At 42.0% G+C, this 23,567-nt stretch overlaps 2 protein-coding genes across 5 annotated transcripts in view; one reads left to right on the forward strand and one right to left on the reverse strand.

Moving 5' to 3' along the window:
* slc39a10 (solute carrier family 39 member 10) overlaps window positions 1-18,472 on the forward strand; it is a 140,964-nt gene extending 122,492 nt beyond the window's left edge. For all 4 annotated transcript variants that reach the window (XM_068035663.1, XM_068035664.1, XM_068035665.1 and 1 more), the window contains exons 9-10: window positions 11,217-11,407; window positions 17,378-18,472. In XM_068035663.1, the coding sequence (XP_067891764.1) occupies window positions 11,217-11,407; window positions 17,378-17,524 (338 nt within the window). In that variant the 3' untranslated portion in view covers window positions 17,525-18,472. The remainder of the gene's footprint in view (window positions 1-11,216; window positions 11,408-17,377) is intronic.
* Window positions 18,473-18,554: 82 nt separating this feature from the next.
* Window positions 18,555-23,567, reverse strand: part of dnah7 (dynein, axonemal, heavy chain 7) — a 461,512-nt gene continuing 456,499 nt past the window's right edge. The window contains exons 63-64 of the mRNA XM_068035667.1: window positions 21,183-21,286; window positions 18,555-18,979 (exon numbers count right to left, since the gene is read on the reverse strand). Coding sequence (XP_067891768.1) covers window positions 18,773-18,979; window positions 21,183-21,286 — 311 coding nt within the window. The 3' untranslated portion in view covers window positions 18,555-18,772. The remainder of the gene's footprint in view (window positions 18,980-21,182; window positions 21,287-23,567) is intronic.

Below are 23,567 nucleotides of genomic sequence, written 5' to 3' on the forward strand. Positions count from 1 at the left end.
TCACTTTGGAGATAATGACAGGAATTTTACAGCCCCCACCCCACCCCATCCCAAAGAGCGGAATAGTGGTGGGGGTTGCGTAAAATGGAATGGGAGGCTCGGGGGGCTCTTCCCGACCCACTCCTGCCTCCACCGCCATTTTATGTGGGGCGGCAACAGTAGAAACCTGCCTGCCCACCCCAGGCCAATCTAGGCCCTTAAGTGGCCAGTTAACGGCCACTTAAGGGTCTCAGCCCACTGCCACGGGGATTTTACCTTTGGCCGGTCAGGCAGCCCAGGCCTGAGAAAAGCCGCCTGACAAAAATTGGGGCCATCCTTCCTCTTCTTGTGGAAACTGGGTTGCAGCCCCAGCAGTGGCCACTGCTCCTGGGAGCGGATTGGCCGGCAGTTCCATTAGGCAGGACTTTTTGCCTCAATGAGTTAGAAGTCCTACCTAAGCCCAATTAAAGGCCTGGGGACCGTAAAATCCGGACTGGATCCCGGCGGGTGCAGGATCGCCACTGACTTTTCAGTCACTGGATGGCTCCCATCCACCAAGGGAACATTTCCGGCCAATGACTCCTGTTACGATATCACAATTCAATTCCACAGCATCGCCAGTGGAATGTGCTGCAGCACCTTATTAATTAAGCCCAATAAGTTTCGAGGCAGCCAGGAAGACCTAATGGAAAAACTGATCCCCCTTGCTGTTGGTTTAAAACAATGTGGCAGGTTTACATTGATGGGCGTTGACTGCAGTTGACTTGTGCTAAAGAGTCAGAGGTTGAATATCTAAAAACATTTTAGTATTTGGTGTAGACGTGACCATATTTCCACATGGCTATGCTGTGCATGATATTTTACTTTGAAATACCTAACAGCACTCCCATTTTCAACTTGATGCTTATCCTTTTATCCCACAATCTATATTTGTGTGCAATACAGTAAGAAGTTTCTTGTTTTTCCATTTTAAATAGAATGCATACATGTAGTGTCTAGATGCATGTAAGTATCTTTGTCTTTGAGCTTAGAGATCAGATGAAGAGCACTTCTGAATGCGAGCCGGATGAATTTAAATGCTTCCTGTCCAGAACTTTGTGTACCTGCAGTACATATTGCGAATTCCTGTGCACACCTGAATCCCTGATCTGTCCTTCTGGCACATGATGGTCTATGCAGTGAGTGCTAAAGACAACTGGCCGGATGATCATTTTCGGGTTGGGAGCCCAATGCGGCGCTATTTCTAAATACTAAATAAGTAACTGACCTGGGAGTGTGTCCGGTGCCCATTTAGAGGCACCGCAAGCATTATGTAGATAGGAACAGGGAATTGAATGCAATTTTTAAAGGTTTGTGCCAGACATCGCTGGGCTTTCCTGCTGCGTATACAAATGAGTGAACCGGGATCTTGAAGAGCCTGTGTGGGTATGGGAACACTCCCCTTGCAGCCTTCCCCCCCCCCCCCAAATACATTCCTGCTGTGCTTCTCTGGTTTTCTGCTGTCCAGGAAGTTGCATCTGCCGCAGTTCATCCTGGCTGCTCTGTTCAATGTCAGAGTAGCCTGTTGCGATCTGACCTCCCTCAGCTTGGCTTTGTGCATTCACCAGGCCTTCCTGTACCAATGCCAGCTGCCACAGTGATGCCAGTAGGCTCACTTCCCTCTCTGCTTTCCTGCCATTCTCCATTGTGCCATTATATTCTTCCGGCTGCAGCAGTAGCCACACAGACTCATCTGAAGCAGCGAAGCTTTATTTGCTGCCTATGAATTAATTTAATCAGCCCTTCCTATAGCTCTCATGGCCCTCGACACTGTTCACATCTTCACAATCCTGTTGTGTTCTCCTCACTGCCCCCCCACGATGTTTTCCTTGTTCCCAGCAGGAGGTCGACCATGTGTCCGTGGTAAAGGATTTTGAGATCCGTGACTGGTAATTTCATGGACAAGAAATTTCCCATTGGCTTCTTCTTTTTGAGCAGAGCAGCTGTTATATATATATATTTTTTAAATTGCCCTGTCTGTTTCACAGCTGACGGGTGACAGGTGCTGGGCGCAGGAGCGCGCTTCTGAACTTCAGACAGATTCAGGGTTTTCCTGCGGGTTCTTTTTTTTTAAAAAAAAGCCTGCCAAAAAGCCCCTAAGCTGACCAGAATTCGGAAGCACCGTTCCCGCTCTCAGCAACAGTCATGGGGGGGGACAGACAGAGAGGGGAGACAGAGAGAGAGAGAGACAGAGGGCGGACAGACGGAGGTGGCACAGGGAACAACACAGAGAGAGGGTACAACTGAGAGTGGAGGGAACAATGCAGAGAGGGGGAATGCAGAAGAGAGAAGCAGGGAAAAGAGAGGAACGGACACAGAGGACGGCGAGAGCGATCAAGATCACTTCTCATAGATGAGCATCTGTCTGCATCGCTACAAGAAGTGTGTGGGCAGACATTGACTACCCATGCAAGCAAAAAAGAATGCTAGGTATCTCACTAAATCAGTGTCCAACATAGTGACTAGAAGGTAAGCCAATAAATTAGTCTTCTCATTTAAAGCTTCTTCAGAAAAATGCGCATTTGTTATTGTTTTGATTAATAGTAAAATAAATTTTTAATGCCTTTATCTTTCCAAAATTCTTTCTGCGCGCCCCCCCCCCCCCCCCACCCATTAAGACAAAAATTGGAATGTGCCTCCCCCCTCCCCCACGAAAAGCTTTGACGTCTCTCTCACTCTCACTTTCCCTAGCAGCTAAGTTATTTTAAAGCACAAGTTGAAAGGTTTGTGTTATGTAAACTCATTTTAAAATGGCAAAAGTCACTTAGGGAATGTTTTGGTTTCTGCGCTCTGGCACACATTACTTTCACATGTTGAAGGACGCTGGACTTTTACGTCTATATAAATGTTGCAATTCCGCTGCTATCCATTTGGAGTCACATCGTTCCAGAACTTGTATTGAGGGAAAAACAGGCAAAGGAATCTGAGGAATCTCCAGAAGTCAACACTAAGTTCCTCATGAATACAAGAGTACGGTGTAATGGGGCTGAGTGATTTTGGTAAACATAGGATGCTGCTGGCTCATATACAATAGTTAAATACAATGTAACAGATAGCTTTTATAAACCTTAATCTATGATGATTTGTCTACAATTCCTTAACAAAGACCATGCTGCATTTGCAGTTTTAAAAACTGTCAGAGAAGACATAGTAAAAATTTATTGTCTTTCAATGACCATGTCAGAAACAATCATTAACTGATTTTATTTGTTACAAAGTGGATTAAAGGACAAGTTTTACAAGTATGTCAAAGATCACTAACTGCAATGTACATCATTTACTATCCATTTTGAGGGCAGGTAACCTGAGTGGCCAGTGTCATTTGAAAGTTGTCTGTATCATATTATTACATGATGGTAAAAGTGCACCTTTGCTAACAGGTAAGAGATTTGGCTTGGACATAAATTGGTTAGTCTGGAGTACAATCTTACATATAGTGACTAAACTGAATAATACATGCAGTAACAACTCCGATTTTTGCAGAAAAGCTTTTTGTTAATTATCTTGTCAAAGCTAAATCGGAATCCACAGTGATAGACTGAGTTATAGACATAAGTGAATTTAAGAGAATCGCTTTATTGGAAGAACTGAAGGGCGCTCTTTATTTGTAAATGTGGTTATCTAATTTTGTCACTAGCTTTGGTGAGATGAATAAACTAGTCTGGGCTTCTCTGTCTTTAGACACATATGACAAGCAGGTGAAGAAGTTGCACAAACGGTAACCATCATGGGCTAAATTGCCTTGTGACAACAGCAGTATGAGAAATGGTCTGTCTTCCGATTGCTGATTTTTTTTTACTCTCTCACCTATCCCTGGTTCCCAGCCTTTAAAAATTGCTCACTGTCACTGACAAGCCTGTTAATGAGCTCTTGAATGAGCTCAACAGGCAGTTAATTGGCTCGACCGGTTCCCTTCCTGCCAGCGGCACTTTGAAAATAGCATTGCGTTCCAGAGATGGCGGGATCCACTGCTGACCTCCAGGAACACAGAATTAGAGAATAACAGAATCATTACAGTGCAGAAGGAGGCCATTCAGCCCATTGTGTCTGCACCGGCTGTCCGAAAGAGCTACTTCCTCAGTTCTATTCCCCTGCCTTCTACCCATAACCCTGCACATTCTTCCTTTTCATATAACTGTCTAATTCCCTTCTGAATGCTTCAATTGAACCTGCCTCCACCACTTCCTCAGGCGGTGCATTCTAGACCTTAACCACTTGCTCCGTGAAAAAGTTTTTCTCATGTCACTTTTGCTTCTCTTACCAAATACTTTAAATCTGTGCCCTCTCGTTCTCGATCCTTTCACAAGTGGGAACGGTTACTCTCTATCTGCCCTGTCCAGGCCCCTCGTGATTTTGAATACCTTCATCAAATCACCTCTCAGTCTTCTCCAAAGAAAACAGTCCTAACTTCTCCAATCTATCTTCATAACTGAAGCTCTTCATCCCTGGAACCATTCTCATGAATCTTTTCTGTATTCTCTGCAATGCCCTTACGTCTTTCCTCAAGTGCGGCGCCTAGAATTGGATGCAGTACTCCTGCTGAGGCTGAATTAGTGTCTTATACAAGTTCAACATAAATTCCTTGCTTTTGTACTCTATGTCCCTATTAATAAAGCCCAGGATACTGTATGCTTTATTAACTGCTCTCTCAACCTGTCCTGCCACCTTCAATGACTTTATGCACATATACACCTAGGTCCCTCTGCTCCTGCACCCCCTTTAGAATTGTACCCTTTAGACTGTGTCTCCATGTTCTTCCTATCAAAATGAATCACTTCACATTTCTCTGAATTGAACTTCATCTGCCACCTATCTGCCCATTCCACCAACCTGTCTGTGTCCTTTTGAAGTTCTACACTGTCCTCCTCATAGTTCACAATACTTCCAAGATTCATATCATCTGCAAACTTTGAAATTGTGCCCTGTACATCAAGGTCTAGGTCATTAATATAGATCAGGGAAAACAAGGGTCCCAACACTGATCCCTGGGGAACTCCACTACAAATCTTCCTCCAGCTCTAAAAAAAACACCCATTAACCACTACTCTTTGTTTCCTGTCACTCAGCCAATTTCGTATCCATGTTGCTATTGTCCCTTTTATTCCATGAGCTACAAGTTTGCTCACAAGTCTGTTGTGTGGCACTGTATCAAACACCTTTTGAAAGTCCATATACACCACATCAACAGTATTGCCCTCATCAACCCTCTCTGTTAGCTCCTCAAAAATCTCCAGCAAGTTAGTTAAACATGATTTTCCCTGAAGAAATCCATACTGGATTTCCTTAATTAACTCATATTTGTCCATGTGACTATTGATTTTGTCCCAATTTATTTTTTCTAGAAATGTTTCCACTACCAAAGTTAAATTGACTGGTCTGTAGTTGCTGGGCTTATCTTTACACCCTTTTTTGAACAAGGGTGTAACATTTACAATTCTCCAGTCCTCTGGCACCACCACCCCACCCCCCCACCAAGCCTAAGGAAGAGTGAAAAATTATGCCCAGTGCCTCTGCAATTTCCACCCTCACTTCCCTCAGTATCCTTTATGTAGGTCATCCGGCCCTGATGCTTTATCCACTTTAAGTACAGACAGCCTATCTAATACTACTATTTTATCAATTTTAAACCCCTCTAGTGTTTGACTTGCCTCCTCTTTCAACATTGCCTGGGTTGCATCTTCCTTGGTAAAGACAGATGCAAAGTATTCATTTAATACCTTAGTATGCCCTCTGCCTCCATGTGTAAATCCCCTTTCTGGTCCCTAATCGGCCCCACTCTTCCTTTTACCACCCTTTTACTATTTATATGCCTATAGAAAACTGTGGGATTTCCTTTAATGCTAGCTGCCAGTCTCTTTTCATGCTCTCTTTGCTTCTCTTATTTGCTTTTTCACCCCCCCTCTGGCATCTGTCATAAGCACACTTTCTCTTCTTTATTTTCTTTTGTCATCCAGGGAGCTCTGGATTTGTTTGCCCTAATTTTCCCCTTCGAGGGAATATGCTGTGCCCAAATGATCTCTTCTTAGAAGATAGCCTATTGTTCACCTACCAGTTTTCCTGCCAGCTTTTGACTCCAATTTATTCGCCCCAGCTCCATTCTTATCCCATTGAAGTTAGCTTTCCCCCAGTTAATTATTCTTACCCTGGACTGCTCTTTGTCCTTTTCCACAGTCAGCCTAAAGCGTATGATACAATGATCACTATCCCCTAAATCCTACTGATACTTGATCCACTTGGCCCACCTCATTCCCAGGAACCAGATCTAGCAGTGCCTCCTTTCTTTTTGGACTAGAAACATACTGTTGTAGAAAATTTTCCTGAACACACTCTAGGAAATCTTGCCCCTCACTGCCCTTTACACTACTATTATCCCAGTCTATGTTTGGATAATTAAAGTCCCCCATTATAACTACCCTATAATTTTTGCACCTTTCTGTAATTTCCTTGCAAATTTGTTCCTCCATGTCCTTCCCACTAGCTGGTGGCCTATAGACAACATCAAGCAATGTAACTGCACCTTTTTTTCTCCTTAGCTCTAGCCAAATTGATTCTGTCCTCGATCCCTCTGGGACATCCTTTTTCTCCAGCACTGCAAAGCTCTCCTTAATTAATACTGCCACCCCTCCCCCCTTATTCCCTTTCCTGAACACCTTGTATCCAGGAATATTTAACACCCAGTGCCCTTCTTCGCGCCAGGTCTCTGAAATAGCCACATCATATTTCGACATGGCAATCTGCACCTGTAGCTCACCAGTCTTATTAACCACATTCCGTGCATTCACGTACATTAATTCTGATTCAGACTTTATTACTTTCTCACTTACTCTGACCCCACCTAATAACATAATATTCCCTACTTTTGTGCTATCTATCTCCCCCAGTATTCTGTGCATCTTGGGTATTCCTCTCAAATACTTGCTCCTCCTTCCCACACCCCAGACAATTTTGCTTCCCTCCAATCTGAGCTCCCTCTCAGGTTCCCATCCCCCTGACAAGTTAGTTTAAACCCTCCCCAACATCACTAGCAAATCTCCCTGTGCGGATATTCGTCTCACTCCTGCTAAGATGCAACCCGTCCATCTTGTACAGGTCCCACCAGCCCCAGAATTGGTCCCAATGTCTCAAATCTGATGCCCTATCTCCAGCACCAGTTCTCCAGCCACGTGTTAAATCGCTCAATTCTGCTATTCTTATACTTACTTGCACGTGGGACTGGGAGTAATCCTGCTTTTGAGGTCCTGCTTTTTAATCTCCTTCCTAGCTCCCTAAAGTCTGCTTTCAGGAGCTCATCCCCCTTCTTACCTATGTCATTGGTCCCGATGTGGACCAAGACCTCTGGCTGTTCAACATCCCCCAGAAGAATGTCCTGCAGCCATTCAGTGACATCCTTGACCCTGGCACCAGGGAGGCAACATACCATCCTGGAGTCACGTTTACTGCCGCAGAAATGCCTGTCTGTTCCCCTGACTAATGAATTCCCTATCACTACTGCTCTTCCACCCCTCTTCCTGCCCTCCTGTGCAGCTGAGCCACGTGTGGTGCCACAAACTTGGCTCTGACTGCACTCCTGAGGAACCATCACCCTCACCAGTATCCAAAATGGAAAACCGATTAGCGAGTGAAATCATCTCAGGATATGCCTGCATACCTCTAGCCTGCGGTGTGACCACCTCCCTAAACGTGCTATTGACATAGTCCTGTGCCTCGTGGATGCACAACAGTGACACCAGCCACTGCTTGAGTCCTGAAACCCAGAGCTCAAACTTCTGCAGCCAGTGACACTTCCTGCAGATGTGTTCGTCTAGGACACGTGGTGCGTCCATGACTTCCCACATACCATAGGATGTACATTCTACTCGGCAGAGCTGCCCTGCCATACCTTAACTTTACAGACTATTTATTATAAGTAGAATAGATTACCAAGTACTCACCAAACAGCTCCTTCCACTGCACTGAAGAGGGAACCAAAATACTGGAGGATTGAAAAAGTATGGAGAAAAATGGAGGACCTCCTCCCCCGAACTCAAACCTCCACACTCAGCTTGCAGTCTGCACTCCATTTGGAGGCTGCACCCAGACTTCTGTATTTATACCTTTTGAAGCTGAAACTGCAGCAACCAGATTTGACTGGTCAGCTACTTAACTAAACAGCTACTCTGTAATACAGTCTGTTAATCCCTGCCTAAGACTGTAAGAAACTTACTTTACTTCCTTAACCCTACTTTAAACTAGAGATTAAATCCCAGTTAAATGCTAACTGTAGACTGGACTTTATAAAAGATAACAACACTTAAAATCCCCAGTCACCAAACTCGAATTTCCACACTCAGCTTTCAGTCTGCACTCCGTTTTCACAATATTCAAATCATGCTCACAGCTGCTGCCACACTCAGCAGGGTTTGAAAATCCAGCCCAACATCTTTCCTCCCTGCAGATGGGGATTAACATGTGACTTAAGGCACCTGTTTTGTGTAGGCAAAGCAGTGGGGCATTAAAAGCATTATGAATTGAAAATGAATTGTGTGTTTCAGAATTGGTTGAGTAGTAATCAAAGATGAAGTGTGAACCCCCATTCATATTCCCAAGAATGTAATATTAACAGTCAAATCCACACTCACATACCCTAAACTGATGGGGACCAAGTACAAGCCAGACACACAGACACATCAAAATCTGAAAGATACAGAATAAGAAGGTTCTCACATAAAACAGGTACAGATTTACTCACACTCAAAATCAGAAACTGACAGAGATAAATTGTAGACTAGGCAATTGAGAGGTAAACGTGCTGGGACCAGTGTTCTGACAAACTGCATAACTAGGGAAGCAGAGAGGGCTTTGAATGAAACAAAGGGGTAGATGGATCAAGCTTGGGTAGGTGCAACAAATCAAGGTGTAGAGTCAAGGTCAGAGAGCAGAATAGTAACATGGGAAATGAAGACCAGTGAATGGCGGAAGGGACAGAGAGAAAAAAACCTAAGAACACAGCAACAGTCAACACGAGGTGTTACAATGATTAAAAAAAAAGGCTTTGTATGTGAATGCACATATCATTCATAACAAGGGAGAGGAACAGATAGCGCACAGTGAAGTAAATCAATATGATATAATAGCCATTACAGAGACATGGTTGCAAGATAACAATGGTTGGGTCCTGAATATTGAGGGGTATACAGCATTCAAGAAGAATAGGAAGCTAGATAAAGGTGATGGGGTTGCACTGTTAATCAAGGATGGCATTGGTGAAATAGTTAGAGATGACCTTGGTTCAGGAGATCAGGATGTAGAATCGGTTTGGGTGACGATGAGGAATAGTCAGGGAAAGAAGTCACTTGTAGGAGTTGTGTACTGGCCACCGAGCAATAATGACAATGTAGGGTGAAGTATACAAGAACAAATTTTGGGTGCTTGTGATAAAGGGATGGAAATAATAATGGGGATTTTATTCAACATATAAACTGGAAAAATGAGATTGGTTATAGCAGCCTGGACGAAGAGTTCATAGAATGCTTTTGAGATAGTTTCTTTAAGCAGTACATTCTGGAATCAGGTTATATTAGATTTGGTATTGTGTAATTTGACAGGATTAATTAATGACCTCAGTGTAAAGGCACCTCGAGGTAGCAGCAACCACAATATGACTGAATTTTGCATCCAGTTTGAATTTGAGAGGAGTGGGTCTAAGACTAGTATTTTAAACTTAAATCAGGACAACTATGTGGGCATGAAAGCTGAGCTAGCTGAATTGAACTGGGTTACTAGGCTAGGAGATAAATCAATAGAGAAGCAGTAGCAGACATTGAAGGCGATATTTCTGAATACTCAAAGGAAGTATATACTTACAGTAAAGTAAAATTCTAAGGGGAGGACCCACCATCCATTGTTAACTAAAGAAGTTAAGGATAGCCTCAACCTTAAGGAAAAAGCATATAATTGTGCAAAGATGAGGGGCAGGTCAGATGATTTGTCAGAATGTAATGAATGGCCGAGAATGATTGAAAGGTTAATCAGGGGAAAATAAATTAGATTATGACAGCAAACTAGCTAGAAATGTAAAAACGGATAGCAAGAGTTTCCATAGGTATTTAAAAAGGAAAAGTGTAAGTAAAGTGAGTGTTGGTCCTTTAGAGAATGAGAATGGAGAGTTAATAGTAGATAATAAAGAAATGGTGGTTGAAATGAACAATTATTTGGCTTCTGTCTTCACTAGAGGATACACAAAATATTTCAGTAATAGCAGTAAATCAGGAGGTGGAAGGAAGAGAGGAACTTGGTGAAGTTACAATCACCAGGGAAGTGGTACTGAATAAACTGATGGAGCTGCTGGCTGACAAGTCTCTGGGTCCTGATGGGCTTCATCCTAGGGTCCTTAAAGTTATGGCTGCTGAAGTAGTTGACTCGTTGTTGTTATTTTTTCAAGATGCCTTCTTAACAGCCCTATTGATCTGAAAGTTGCTACCCAGGTCAATAGGGCTGTTAAGAAGGCATATGGTGTGTTAGCTTTTATTAGTAGGGGGATCGAGTTTCGGAGCCACGAGGTCATGCTGCAGCTGTACAAAACTCTGGTGCGGCCGCACCTGGAGTATTGCGTGCAGTTCTGGTCACCGCATTATAGGAAGGATGTGGAAGCTTTGGAAAGGGTGCAGAGGAGATTTACTAGGATGTTGCCTGGTATGGAGGGAAGGTCTTACGAGGAAAGGCTGAGGGACTTGAGGTTGTTTTCGTTAGAGAGAAGGAGGAGGAGAGGTGACTTAATAGAGACATATAAGATAATCAGAGGGTTAGATAGGGTGGATAGTGAGAGTCTTTTTCCTCGGATGGTGATGGCAAACATGAGGGGACATAGCTTTAAGTTGAGGGGTGATAGATATAGGACAGATGTCAGAGGTAGTTTCTTTACTCAGAGTAGTAGGGGCGTGGAACGCCCTGCCTGCAACAGTAGTAGACTCGCCAACTTTAAGGGCATTTAAGTGGTTATTGGATAGACATATGGATGAAAATGGAATAGTGTAGGTCGGATGGTTTCACAGGTCGGCGCAACATCGAGGGCCGAAGGGCCTGTACTGCGCTGTAATGTTCTAATATTCTAAAAAGTTCACAGAAAATGTCTGATCTAAACTAAATAGAATGTAAAACAATTCAAACCCAGCGAGAATCTTGCAACTTTATTCACAGTAATTTTCTTTTCTTCTCACCAGGTGATTTTGCTGTTCTGATTAATGCTGGAATGTCTGTGAAACAGGCCATTGTTTACAACCTCTTGTCAGCTCTGCTTGCATATGTTGGTGTAGTAATAGGTATAGCTGTGGGACAGTATACTCATAATTTAACTCAATGGATCTTTGCTATCACTGCGGGCATGTTCCTCTATGTGGCATTGGTGGATATGGTGAGTAATGCCTTGAACATTATTAATTGAACATGTGTGCTGTTAACAAGGTCTGATCTGAACTAATTAAATTGAACCTAATTTTAAATTAGCTTGCAGGATTTTTTTTTGCCGTGGGTCTTCAAAAAGTAAAACCTTTAATACATTGGTGTACGGAAAAATATCCATTGATATTTAAAAATTAGTTTGCTGCGTTTTTTTTTATTCCCGAACAACAAGTAAAAACCTCAATATAGAGTTTCTATTGCAGTACCCACATATGAGGTGAGATATGATCAATTATATGTTTGTGTTAATGGCAATTTATGCAAATATACAAACTATAAATTGGTTGTAAACAATAAAATCTCCCATTGCAGTTAGCTCCAAGACCCAGCTGTGGGTAAGGTTTGGTTCCTGTTGTAAATCATATCACTACTTCATCAGTGTACTTTCATTTCAGGCAGCCAAAAAATGAATGACTTTATTTTGTTCTTCCAAATTCCTTTTCGTGCTGAGCTTACTAAATAGTTTAGTAGTTACTTTAATTAGAAGTGCATTGGAAATGTAAGAGGGCAATTACAACTTTAATAAATGCTCACGTTCAAATGAGACATCAATTCTTTCTCTACCACTCACCAGCTTCTTTCTCATGGTGTGCATATTGATTTGTTTGAATTTTTTTAAAAATCCTTCTTCCGGGAAGTGGATGTAACAATCTTCAAAAATCTATTTTCATCATGCAAACCTATTGAACTCATTTGCAATAAAGCCAAACCTAAAATGAAAGTTCTCCAAAACAAAAAATGTTCACAATATGGATTTGTGCATGTTAATTTTCGATAAATATTTCTTCTGTGCTTTGAATTGTCCTCTCTGTACTAGCAGGGAACACCACTAGCCACCTATTCACCACCCTTGCCGCTTATAAATGACGGGGATGGAGGGGGAGGGAGAGGCAGATCCCAGCATTGCAGCTGATTTTCCCTGTACTTGTTGTTGACTCCAGGGACCTCCAGGAGAGAGGGGTTGTGGTAGTTTCTGGGCCATAGTAGAAGGGAGATGACTGACCTTGCTGTAAGCAACTCTTTCCCCTTTGCAGGCTCCAGGCACTGGCCTTTGTTAGGTTTCAGACTGTGCCAAGGCCTAACATTGAAGCTGCAGCCAGATCTTAGAGGTGCCTCTCTCCTTTTAAATTTGGCCTCCACTTCCTCTTGCGCTACAGAGGCAGTGCCACAATTTGCATTTTCCTTCCTTTTGCTGGTAGAGATCCTGCATAAGCAAACAACCCCAAACTAGGTTGTAGTTGGGGTGTGAATGGAAGCCCTACCTTGACGGCCTCCATTAGGCAGAGAGAAATCCATTCCAACGAGCTCAACCTAGAAACTTTTGTTTCACTTGAGGTCACCTTTGGAAGGAGAAACCCATAGGGCATCTTCATTTTTTTTTAAATTTAGTTTCCGAGCAAAGGTTATTTTCAAACCTTGGAATAGGTAATAAAGTCTGAGGTGCACAGCTCAGTAATGACAGCTAAATTGAATATTGGAGGGAAATTATAAACTCATTTGTTTTTATAGCTTATTCAGATAGCATGATAGTCCATAGTGAATAGTGGACTCAAATTATACCATCTAAAAAAATTCAATTTGCTGATAAACTTTGATTTGCATGTTTTCTTAACATATTTCTAATTCCATGGGCTGATTTGCAGTTGTATTCCAAGAATGTCAATTGGAAAAATACATGCTTCGTTCCGGGCTTAGACTTCTCATTTTAATTTTAATTCCCAGAGTTGTAAAAGTGCAAATAAAAACAGAAAGTGCTGGAAATACTCAGCAGGTCAGGCACCATCTGTGGAGAAAAGCAGAGTTAACGTTACAGGTCTGTGACCTTTCATCAGAACATTGATGAAGGATCACAGATCTGAAATGTTAACTCTGCTTCTCTCTCCACAGATGCTGCCAGACCTGCTGAGTATTTTCAAGAAATTTCCATCCCCTCTTCAATTTAGTCAAAAGACTAAAAGGGATAGATTTTGTTCTGAGCCCACGACCAGGGTGTGCCCGGATTGAGGATCGAAGGAAATGGTTCCACGGGCTCATCATCTACTTGGCATGAGCTGCTGGTGCTGGTTACATTTCCACAAGCAGCTCACTGAAGTGAAGGGATCAATGTCGACTGTCTGCTTTGCCAGCAGTGCCCCCACCCCCCCCAGGTAACTCCTAGTGGGGGGGAGGGGTGAGGTCACAAGGCTCCGGGGAGGTGGGCAGCAATTGTTCCTGTAGAGGAGCACACCACAAGAAGTTTTTTTTAAAGAAAACACAATAATTGTCACCTACCTTTCATCGGCTGCCTCATGAATCACCGAAGAATCTTGAACAAGACAGGCTTGCCACCTGCCCCACTCAGTACATACAGATCTTTTATGGAGTACTTCAATAGGCATTAGGCTGCTTAAATATGTAACAGCCTAACACCTGTTACAAACATCCACCCTGATCAGCCATCCTAAAACAAGAGACCTCCAAATTTAGCAGTGGGGTCTGCACAGATTTGAGCCTGTTTTGCACCTGAAAAATTGCCACAGCGCATAGAAATTTATACCCAAAGAACCACTATGTTTCTTATATTGTTTGCAGTTATCTGCAGTCCAATGTATCTTAACATTTGCAGGACATTCTCGAGTTAGCCATAAGATTTCCCACCTTTAACTGTTTGGACTGCAACCAAGTTTCAATTCAGCCTATAGCACTGAAAAGCTACAACTATTGCAGAAAATTGCCAGCTTAATTTTCTCTGTAGAAGAAAACTTGAGGTTGAAAAAATATGTTGTTATTTCAGTTATTGCATATTGATGTGGAATTAATGTCAAGGATCAGATGTGCTTGAGTTCATTTATTAAATATACATTCCAATGCACTCTTGACATGCCTCCCATGCCATACCCTCTGTAAACTTTAGGTCATCCAAAACTCTGCTGCCCATGTTGTAACTCATACTAAGTCCTGTTCACCTAATTCCCCAGTGCTTGACCTACACTGGCTCTCAGTTAAGCAACAACCAGTTTTTAAAATTCTCATCCTTGTTTTCAAATCCCTCCATGGCCTTGCCCCTCCCTATCTCTATAGTTTACTCCAGCCCCCATAACCCTTCAAGACATCTGGCTCCTCCAGTTCTGGCCTTCTGTGCATCTCCAATTTTAATCACTCCTCCATTTGCGATGCCGCCTTCAGCTGCATGGGCCCTAAACTCTGGAATTCCCTCATCATTTCTCTTTCTCTCTTTCCTCCTTTAAAAACCTATCTCTTTGACCATGCTTTTGGTCACCTGCCCTTGAAATTCCTTAAGCTCGGCATCAAATTTTTCTTGATAAAGCTTCTTGGAACTTTTCATTAAGTTAAAGGCTCTATATAAATACAAGTTGACGTTATAAAGGTTTACTTGTGCAAGTTATTTCTCTGGATAGGCCACTGAAAGCACTGTATTGTGTAACCATGTAGCAGTGTGCCTTCAGGCAATGATTATTCATTGTGTTCCATCACATGCTAAGAGCCATCAAATGTGGTTTGCACAAAATGACTGCATCTGCATTGAAAGGTAAGTGGCAATGCAATCTGCTGGAAGAACTTTAATAAACCCAAAAAAGTATAGAATTCAAAAGTACGCACCGACACTGAGCCTGGGCATAGTCTGTCAAGGTTCTGCATGGAGTGTTGATTGTAAGAATTTGCAGAGGATGTGTCACTACTTGCAGTGAAATGTAATGCAATTCTGCCTAAGCTAAACCCCTTAGACAGCCTTTTCCTAATTAGAAGTTAAAAGATTTGTTTGTGTCTGTTAACATTGAGCAGTTTCTCTGGCCATTTGGGATAATGAAGAGAATCTTTTTTTAAAAATCAGGAACAATGAAGAATCTTTTAATCTGATACCTAAAAGTCATTTTAGCATTCATAACCCACTCTCAGTACAAACTCCACCTGAGATTCAATATATTTAGCTATTTAATAAGTATCTTTCATCCATAGTGAGGGACATGCATTTCCAGCTGCAGTCTCTGCCGTGGGATCTCCTGATAAAGTGCGAGTGTTTGTTGGGCACAAGTAAATATTTCACCACATTAAAAGAAACCTCAAAAAAAACCCTGCGAAATAAACAAATCTGTTAGTTTAAATTGATCAATAAGTTGTCCCTGTACATGAGTGAAATTCTTGAAAACGCCATCTGGTCTGATGCACTCAAGTTATAGGCCGGGTTTTATGGGTCACCCTGAGGTGGGGAAGAATGCAGGGGGCATGGAGTATCGCGGTGGGGGAGAGGACCTGTCATCAAGTGATCTTCTAGGGGACAGGATAGACCGACAATGGCCTTCCCGCCCACAGGCCAGTTGACGCCCTTAAGTGGCCTGTTAATGGTGAGGCTGCCACTGGGATTTTATCAGTGGGGGAGGGGGGGGTGTCTCCGCCATCCAGGGAGGATGCCTTGCAACACGAGGCGCCCTCCCTGCGGACTTGGAGTGGGGGGCCTGTTCTTTGGGCAATTTGTGGCCGACGGTGGACTCCCACCAGGAACCAGTTTGCCTCCCCTGGACTTGACAACCACCACAATCCCCCCCATGTTCCAGAAGGCCCCAGCGACCCTGCCTCACATGCTGCTTGTTGGGGTTCCAGACCACTGCAGTACCAGAAGTGGCCACCGCTCCTGGTGGCGCTGCCTATACTGCTGAGCTGCCGGCCCTCTGATTGACCGGCAGTTCAAGGAGGCGGGATCCCCATCTTTAAAGGAACAGGGATTCCCGACGTGAATCTTTAATTAAAAAACACAGGAGGATTGCTCCGGGGGAGGGGGGGGCTACTAAAATGCAGAGGTGCCGATCCCCCTGCCTTTTCAGTCTGCTGTCGGGAACCCTATCTCCTACACAAAATCCAACCCATAGTTTCTGTGCTTGTTAAAAATAAATTGTAATTTAATGAAGTTGGAATTTAAATAATTCTGTCTTTCTAAACCTATTTTATGTAACTCTTGCACTTGATTCAATGTGAAATGTATCCTGTTTTAGGGCTTGTGATCAAAAGTTTGTACTTAAGGGTTTTTATTGATTTCACTGCAGTCTGTTGAAATTCTAGTTATTTTATGCATGAAATACAAAATGCATCGTTTGTTTATTATACTGTACATTTTATGTACTAATTAATTAATTAAGGCACTAGTAGCCCTCTGATACCTCATCCAAGTAACTGTTCTTTACGTGTGAATATGAGTAGGCTACTTTACTATTGGGCAGCTGGACAGAGAGGCAGGAGTATCATGGGCAAGCGTGATCCTCTCTCGTCGCAATGTTCCCATATGGGCGGCATAGTGGCGCAGTGGTGAGCACTGCAGCCTCACAGCTCCAGCGACCCGGGTTCAGTTCTGGGTACTGCCTGTGCGGAGTTTGCAAGTTCTCCCTGTGACTGCGTGGGTTTGCGCCGGCTGCCTCCCACAGCCAAAGACTTGCAGGTTGATAGGTAAATTGGCCATTGTAAATTGCCCCTAGTGTAGGTAGGTGGTAGGAGAATGGTGCGGATGTGGTAGGGAATATGGGATTAATGTAGGATTAGTATAAATGGGTGGTCGTTGGTCAGCACCGACTCGGTGGGCCGCAGGGCCTGTTTCAGTGCTGTATCTCTAAATAAATAAATAAAAATTTTCTAGCAGCTTAACTTTGTAACAGTTGATGCAAAATTCTTTCATAGCCACTTTTATTCTAAACAGTTTTTTTAATGAAATTAATCTTGGTTGCATTTATGAAATGTATGAAGAAATTAGCATCTTATTAAACAAAGTGAAAATGATTGCTGTACCCTAAGTTTATGAACTTCCCATTCCAAGCAAATGGGCACTTTACATGGTTCACATTGGAAAAAATGTGGACTTAAGTTTTGAACTGATTTACAGTGGAATGCCTGAACTGGTTGCAGATTGGACCGTTATGTTTTTTTTTCCTCTTTCCAGTTACCAGAAATGTTGCACCGTCCAACAGAGAACCATATTCAGGCTAAGTTTGGACACTTTGCTCTACAGAATGCTGGGATGCTGTGTGGGTTTGCCATCATGCTGTTAATTGCCATTTTTGAGGATCAAATTGTAATCCACTTCTAACAGTTTTGATAATGTATGATCTTGTTTGCCTTATATGTAACTATTCAGTGGCACATGGACTTTGCAAGGCAATTTGTGACCAATATTTGTTCGCACAATAGATTACTTTTCACAACAACTGCTGTTTGTTGATTGGTTTGATGCACGGTTACCTCCGTGGTTCAGTATGGAAACTTAAATAATCAACTTTTTTAAATGTCCGTGGAGAAGACAAAACCAATTCTTGAATAAGTATTTAGCACAGTTAGATCAGGATAAGTGATGTATTTGTAACAGCTGTTTAGAATACTTCATTTCGCATGCATTGTGTTAGGTGTTTGTTTATGGATGGTAGTCATCAACTGTAATGCCATCTGGATGCATGGTGCTGTTTTTGAGATCATACCTTCAGTGTTGCACATACACAATTTAACAGATTCCAATTTACTTTGTAAAATGGTGTGTGTTATTACTTGATTGTCCATTGAATTCACTGTTAACATTCCTTCTTCCATTGTAATAGCTCAGAACCATGTTTGCTGTCCTAAGTGATTAGCTAGATTTCTTGCTGTATGTATTAGTTTGGAGTTGATTTTTGTAAGCCCATATTAGCCTCTCACTATGTGGCATTTCCCTTTTTGTCACTATAAATCAATGTAATAGATCATGTGATCAAGTGCAACTGGCCAAAATATGATAAATGTGAGTTAGTGGAACCTGTGATTCTTGTCGGTGTTGATCAACTTAATAATTCATTGTTAAAGCCAAAGATTATGGAACCTAACCAGTTAATTTTGAAGTTTAGATGAGAAGTTAGTGTTAAGGTACCATAGACTTTGTGTTTGTTACAAGTGAAATTAAAAAGCATTTTGTTTATCACTAAAGAAAAGTTTTGATGTTATAAGCCTGTATTATACTAATGTATGAATGAAACCGGCTCTTTCAAGTTTTAATTAATAAATTCCTGACCATGCAAAAACTTGGTTTTATTGTATTGATGCTGCAACAATCTTTGCATTTTAATGTGTATATAATGATAGGTATACAGACACACAAAAAATTACTGCAGTAAACATACTGAAAAGATTGATTAGCCAGAAAAATGGGGTCGGGAAATAGAAGTGAGTAGTTTCCTAAAATCCTAGGTGTTACACATTTGAGGCAAAGATTTCAGAAAATTTTCACTAGCAAGACTTGTGCCAAATACAAAATGAGGCTTGAGCACTGAATTTAAAGTTCAAGCTGTAATATAGTACACCAAAATCATCATTAAGAATTAAGCTGACAGAGTAGAGCAACACCACGGCCAATCCAGTGTTCAGGGGGCTGGTCAGAAGGGATGCGCATAGCAATCACAAAGTTAGTGGAATGTCCAGTTGTGGATAATGTACCCCTTCTCTCAGTGGTCTTGTAAACTGGAGCAATGTAAACAGGATGCAGAGCAATATCTGACTTTTTACAAGGCTTTAGCCACATCTGTCAAAGGAAAGCAAAAAATATAAATTATATTTATTGAATACTATTGTTAAAATAGTTCTCAGCAGCAATATGCCCGAGAACCAACAAGGGCAGAGGCCATATTAGATTTAATAAGCAATGAGTCAGATTTAGTTAACAGCCGAATATGATTTGAGTTCAAAGTTGTGTTTGAAAGGGAGAAATGCTAAGATTCCAGAGTTAGATAAGGCTACCTTCAATGGGATGAGACTGTCCACAATAAACTGGGCAAATGTGTTAATGGGTAAATTGACAGATCAGTGGGCACTGTTCTAAGAATAATATAATGTGACACAGCACCAGTTTATACCCACAAAGATGTAAGCTCTGCTTGCCACAAAAGCTCTACTTCCCAAAAGAAACAGCCATTGATGACAAAAAAAGGAGAGACACAACATAAATGAAAAGCATACAAAAGAATGCATAGATCCTGGCAACTGAGAGAGATGCCAATAACAAAAAGTGAGTATGAAAAGAAACTTGTAAGGAATATTAAAACCAGAACTTTTTAAAATTCATTTTGGGATGGTCAAAAGCAATATGAGCCCCTTCACAACTAATAAGTGATAATTGTCAATGAAAATAAGGAAAAATCAGATATGCTGAACAATAATTTTCTATGAATCAGTATTTACAGTAGAAGAGTTGGACATTCCAAGGAAACAACTATTGAATCAGGGATGAGGACTTGCCAAAATTAATATGAGCAATGTCACAGACAAGAAAATAATGGCACTAAAAAGTGCTGAAGATGGCTTCAATCCCGGCATTTTAGAGGAAGTCGGAGCGAACAGTGCAGATGCCCTAACTTTTCAAAGTCCACTCAATCATTTTGATTGGAAAATTGCACGTCATTGTGCTATTTAAGAAAGGTGAAAGAGGGAAACCAAAGAATTGTGGACCAGTTAGCCTAACATCTGTTGTCAGGAACTTACTAGAGTCTCATTGTGAGTGAACACCTCAAAAATGTTCAACTGATCAGAGAGAGACAACATGGATTTGTAAAGGATCAGTCTTACCTGAAGACTCTAATTGAAATTTTGAGGAGGTGACCAAAGTAGTGGACAGAAGAATGCCTATGAGCATTATTTTATATAGACTTCAAAAAAGGCAGTCAATTAAGTTTCTCGAGATTGTTGGTTAAACTTGAAGCTCATGGAACTGAAGGCAAATTATTGACCTAGTTAGGAAATTGGCTGAGAACCAGGAGACAGAGTGAGGATGATGAGTAGTTACGCTAATTGCCAGGGTGTGACTACTGTTCCACAGGGATTTGTGTTGGGCCTCAACTAGTCATTGTATTTATTAATGACTTAGATGATGGAACAGAAAACCAGTTATCCAAGTTTGTGATGGCACAAAGATCGGCGACATTATTAGCATTGTAGATGGAAACAATCTGTTAAAATCTCTGTAATTTTTAAGTGAATGGGAAACATTGGCAAATGGATTTCAATGGAGGTGAATATGAGGTTATGCACTTCGGACTGAATAAAATTAGACCAGAGTACTTTCTACATGGTAAAAACCTAGAAACAGTGGAAATTTAGGGGTCCATGTACACACATCATGGACATGTACAGAAAATAATCAAGAATACTCCAGGTGTGCTGGGCTTTATACCTAAAGCACTAGAATACAAGGGTTGGTGGGGTGATAGTTATTTTACAGCTATACAAAGCCTGGTTAGGCGACACCTGAAGTACTATTGGCCAGTTCTAGGCACCACACCGTTAGGAAGGATATACTGGCCCTGCAGGGAGTGCAGAATAAGTTTACCAGGAAGAGGCCTGGTCTCCAAGGGTTAAATTACAAAGAGAGATTACATAAATTCAGGTTGTATTTCTGGAATTCTGAAGGTTAAGACGTGACATGATCCAAGTTGTCAAGAAATATAAGGGATAGGGTAGCAGATACAATGGTAATTTTAAAAATGGAGTTGGATATGTACTTGTAAAGGAGAAATATTCAGGGCTAGAGGAAAAAAGTTGAACTAATTGAATAACACTTTCAAACGTAAAGAACAGGTAGTCCCTTCTAAGGGATTAAGTACGGTAGAAGTGTAGAGAATCATAAAATGGTACTGGTGTTCAATGTTCTGAACGTTTTGTGTAATTAAATCCCAAGTTTTTTTTCAGAACTACAAATATACATTTTTTATTAATAAATGGATGCTACTTACAACAGGCATTGTATCATAGAGGATTTTGGGATATGATTCTGCCAGTTTTTTATCATCTCTGTCCCAGCGTGCTCCATCTATGAAGAGGCCTCGTACGTAGACACCTATATATAAAACAATTCGTTTTAAATTTTGCTGACTAAATGCACAAAACTTTAAACTATATTATCAGCTCCACGCTGACTCCACCCGACCTTTATTCCAACGTGGAACCGTTGACTTTAAATCTGGACTCCCTCCTATTGTCTCCAGTCTTCCCCTGTTTATTACCAAAACATATCTATCCTAATCTTGCTATTTTAGCCAAGTAAGTTCATTACCATCCTATACTTCCATAATCTCTCTACACATATAAACTCCCCTACCCTTATTCACAGTTACCCCCTGGACCTTGACATCCCGCATGTCCTCTCTACACCCATTGTGCCAATCATAGATAAAGTTATCTCTGATCAGTTCATTGTGTCACTCTGCACCCACATTCCCTTGCCCCCTTCCAACCCCACTCCTTACTCTGTTCGCCCCAGAAAGAACTCTCCATCAAGTCACTTACAACATTACTTTCAAATTCCCGACTGTCTAGCCTTTGGACCCTCCATTCACCACGACATTTCTGCAGCTACTGATCTGCTCAATCCACCCTCACCTTCATCTTTGATGCCCTTCAGCCCAATAAAATCATTACCCTCTCTCACTCTGTTCCCCCAGTATAGCCCACACCTCACTCCCTTAAGTCCAGTGGTGCATACTTGAATGCTTGTGGCAAACAACTGGTTCAGTTATTCATTACTCGATCTGGCTGGACCACATGAACACATGTTTATGCCCATCCTTCCTCACCTAACTCTATCAACATAACTCTCAATTCCCTTCTCCCCCATATGCTTATTTAGTTTCTCTTGAATTTCTTCATACAATTCACCTCAAAGACTCCCTATAGTAGTGCATTCCATATTCTCACCACTTTCTGGGTAAAAAAATTTCTTCTGAATTCTCTATTTGATTTCTTGGTCACTATATTATCTTGATGGCCTCTAGTTTTGCTGTTCCTCACAAGTAGAAACGCTCTCTCTATGTCTACTCTTCCAAAACCTTTCAGAATTTAAAGGCCTTTATTAGGTCACCCCTCAACCTTCTCTTTTCAAGAGATAAAGAGACCCAGCAAGTAACATTCGCACCACACAAGTACCAGGCAAGGACAATCTCCAAAAAGAGAGAATCTAACCATCTCCCCTTGACATTCAACAGCGTGACCATCGCTGAATCCCCCACTATCACGACATGACAGGCCGAATGGCCTCCTTCTGTATCAATTCTGTGATTCCTAGTTATAATAGGATAATTAAAAAGGAAGCAATATTTTTTAAACATATAATATATGCATTGTATCTTTCAAAGCTGGAGACTTACTATGTAGTTCAATTTAGGCAGACAATTTTTGGGTTGATGGAATCTATCTGCAAGGTAATGGGATTCTTTCAGAGATTCAGAACTACTTTACTGTTGGTCAACATGGTCGAGAATGTTGCCAACAGGTTTGTCTCACTGACAAGCATGACACGATACAGGAACAAAAGCAAAATATTACAGTGGTGCAGTGGTTAACACCGCAGCCTCACAACTCCAGAGACCTGGGTTCGATTCTGGGTACTGCCTGTGCAGAGTTTGCAAGTTCTCCCTGTGACCGTGTGGGTTTTCACTGGTTTCCTCCCACAGCCAAAGACTTGCAGGTTGATAGGTAAATTGGCCATTGTAAATTGCCCCTAGTGTAGGTAGGTTGTAGGGAATATGGGATTACTGTAGGGTTAGTATAAATGGGTGGTTGTTGGTTGGCACAGACTAGGTGGCCCGAAGGGCCTGTTTCAGTGCTGCATCTCTAAATAAATAAATAAATGCTGGAAATGCAAAATAAAAACAGATAATGCTGGAAATACTCAGCAGGTTAGGCAGCATCTGTGGAGAGAAACAAAGTTAACATTTCAGGTCAATGACCTTTTACCACAACCGTTCTAATGAAAAATTACCAAACTGAAACATTGGCTGGAATTTTCCGGGCCCTTTGAGGACAGGCTGGGAGGCAAAAGGGCTGGCAAAATGGAAGGGAAGGCAACGGGGAGGGAGCCGGACATCTTTGTGCCATTTTGCCAGAAGCGGAAATGTTGCTCAGATGCCCGCCAGGAGACCAGTTGATCCACTTAAGTGAGCAATTAAGGGTCACTTCCCATTGCCGCAGACATTTTGCCCACATCAGGAGGACCCGCCACCACATGGGGAGACTGCCAGGTTTCACCTGGCGGCATCCCAGCAAGTTCTGGGGAATGACACTCTTTTATGGGCAGTCCATGACCCCTGGAGAGGGCCCCCCCCCACCCCGGCGACAATGCC

This window comes from Heterodontus francisci, chromosome 7 (genome assembly GCF_036365525.1).
Source record: "Heterodontus francisci isolate sHetFra1 chromosome 7, sHetFra1.hap1, whole genome shotgun sequence".
Classification (NCBI taxonomy): Eukaryota; Metazoa; Chordata; class Chondrichthyes; order Heterodontiformes; family Heterodontidae; genus Heterodontus; species Heterodontus francisci.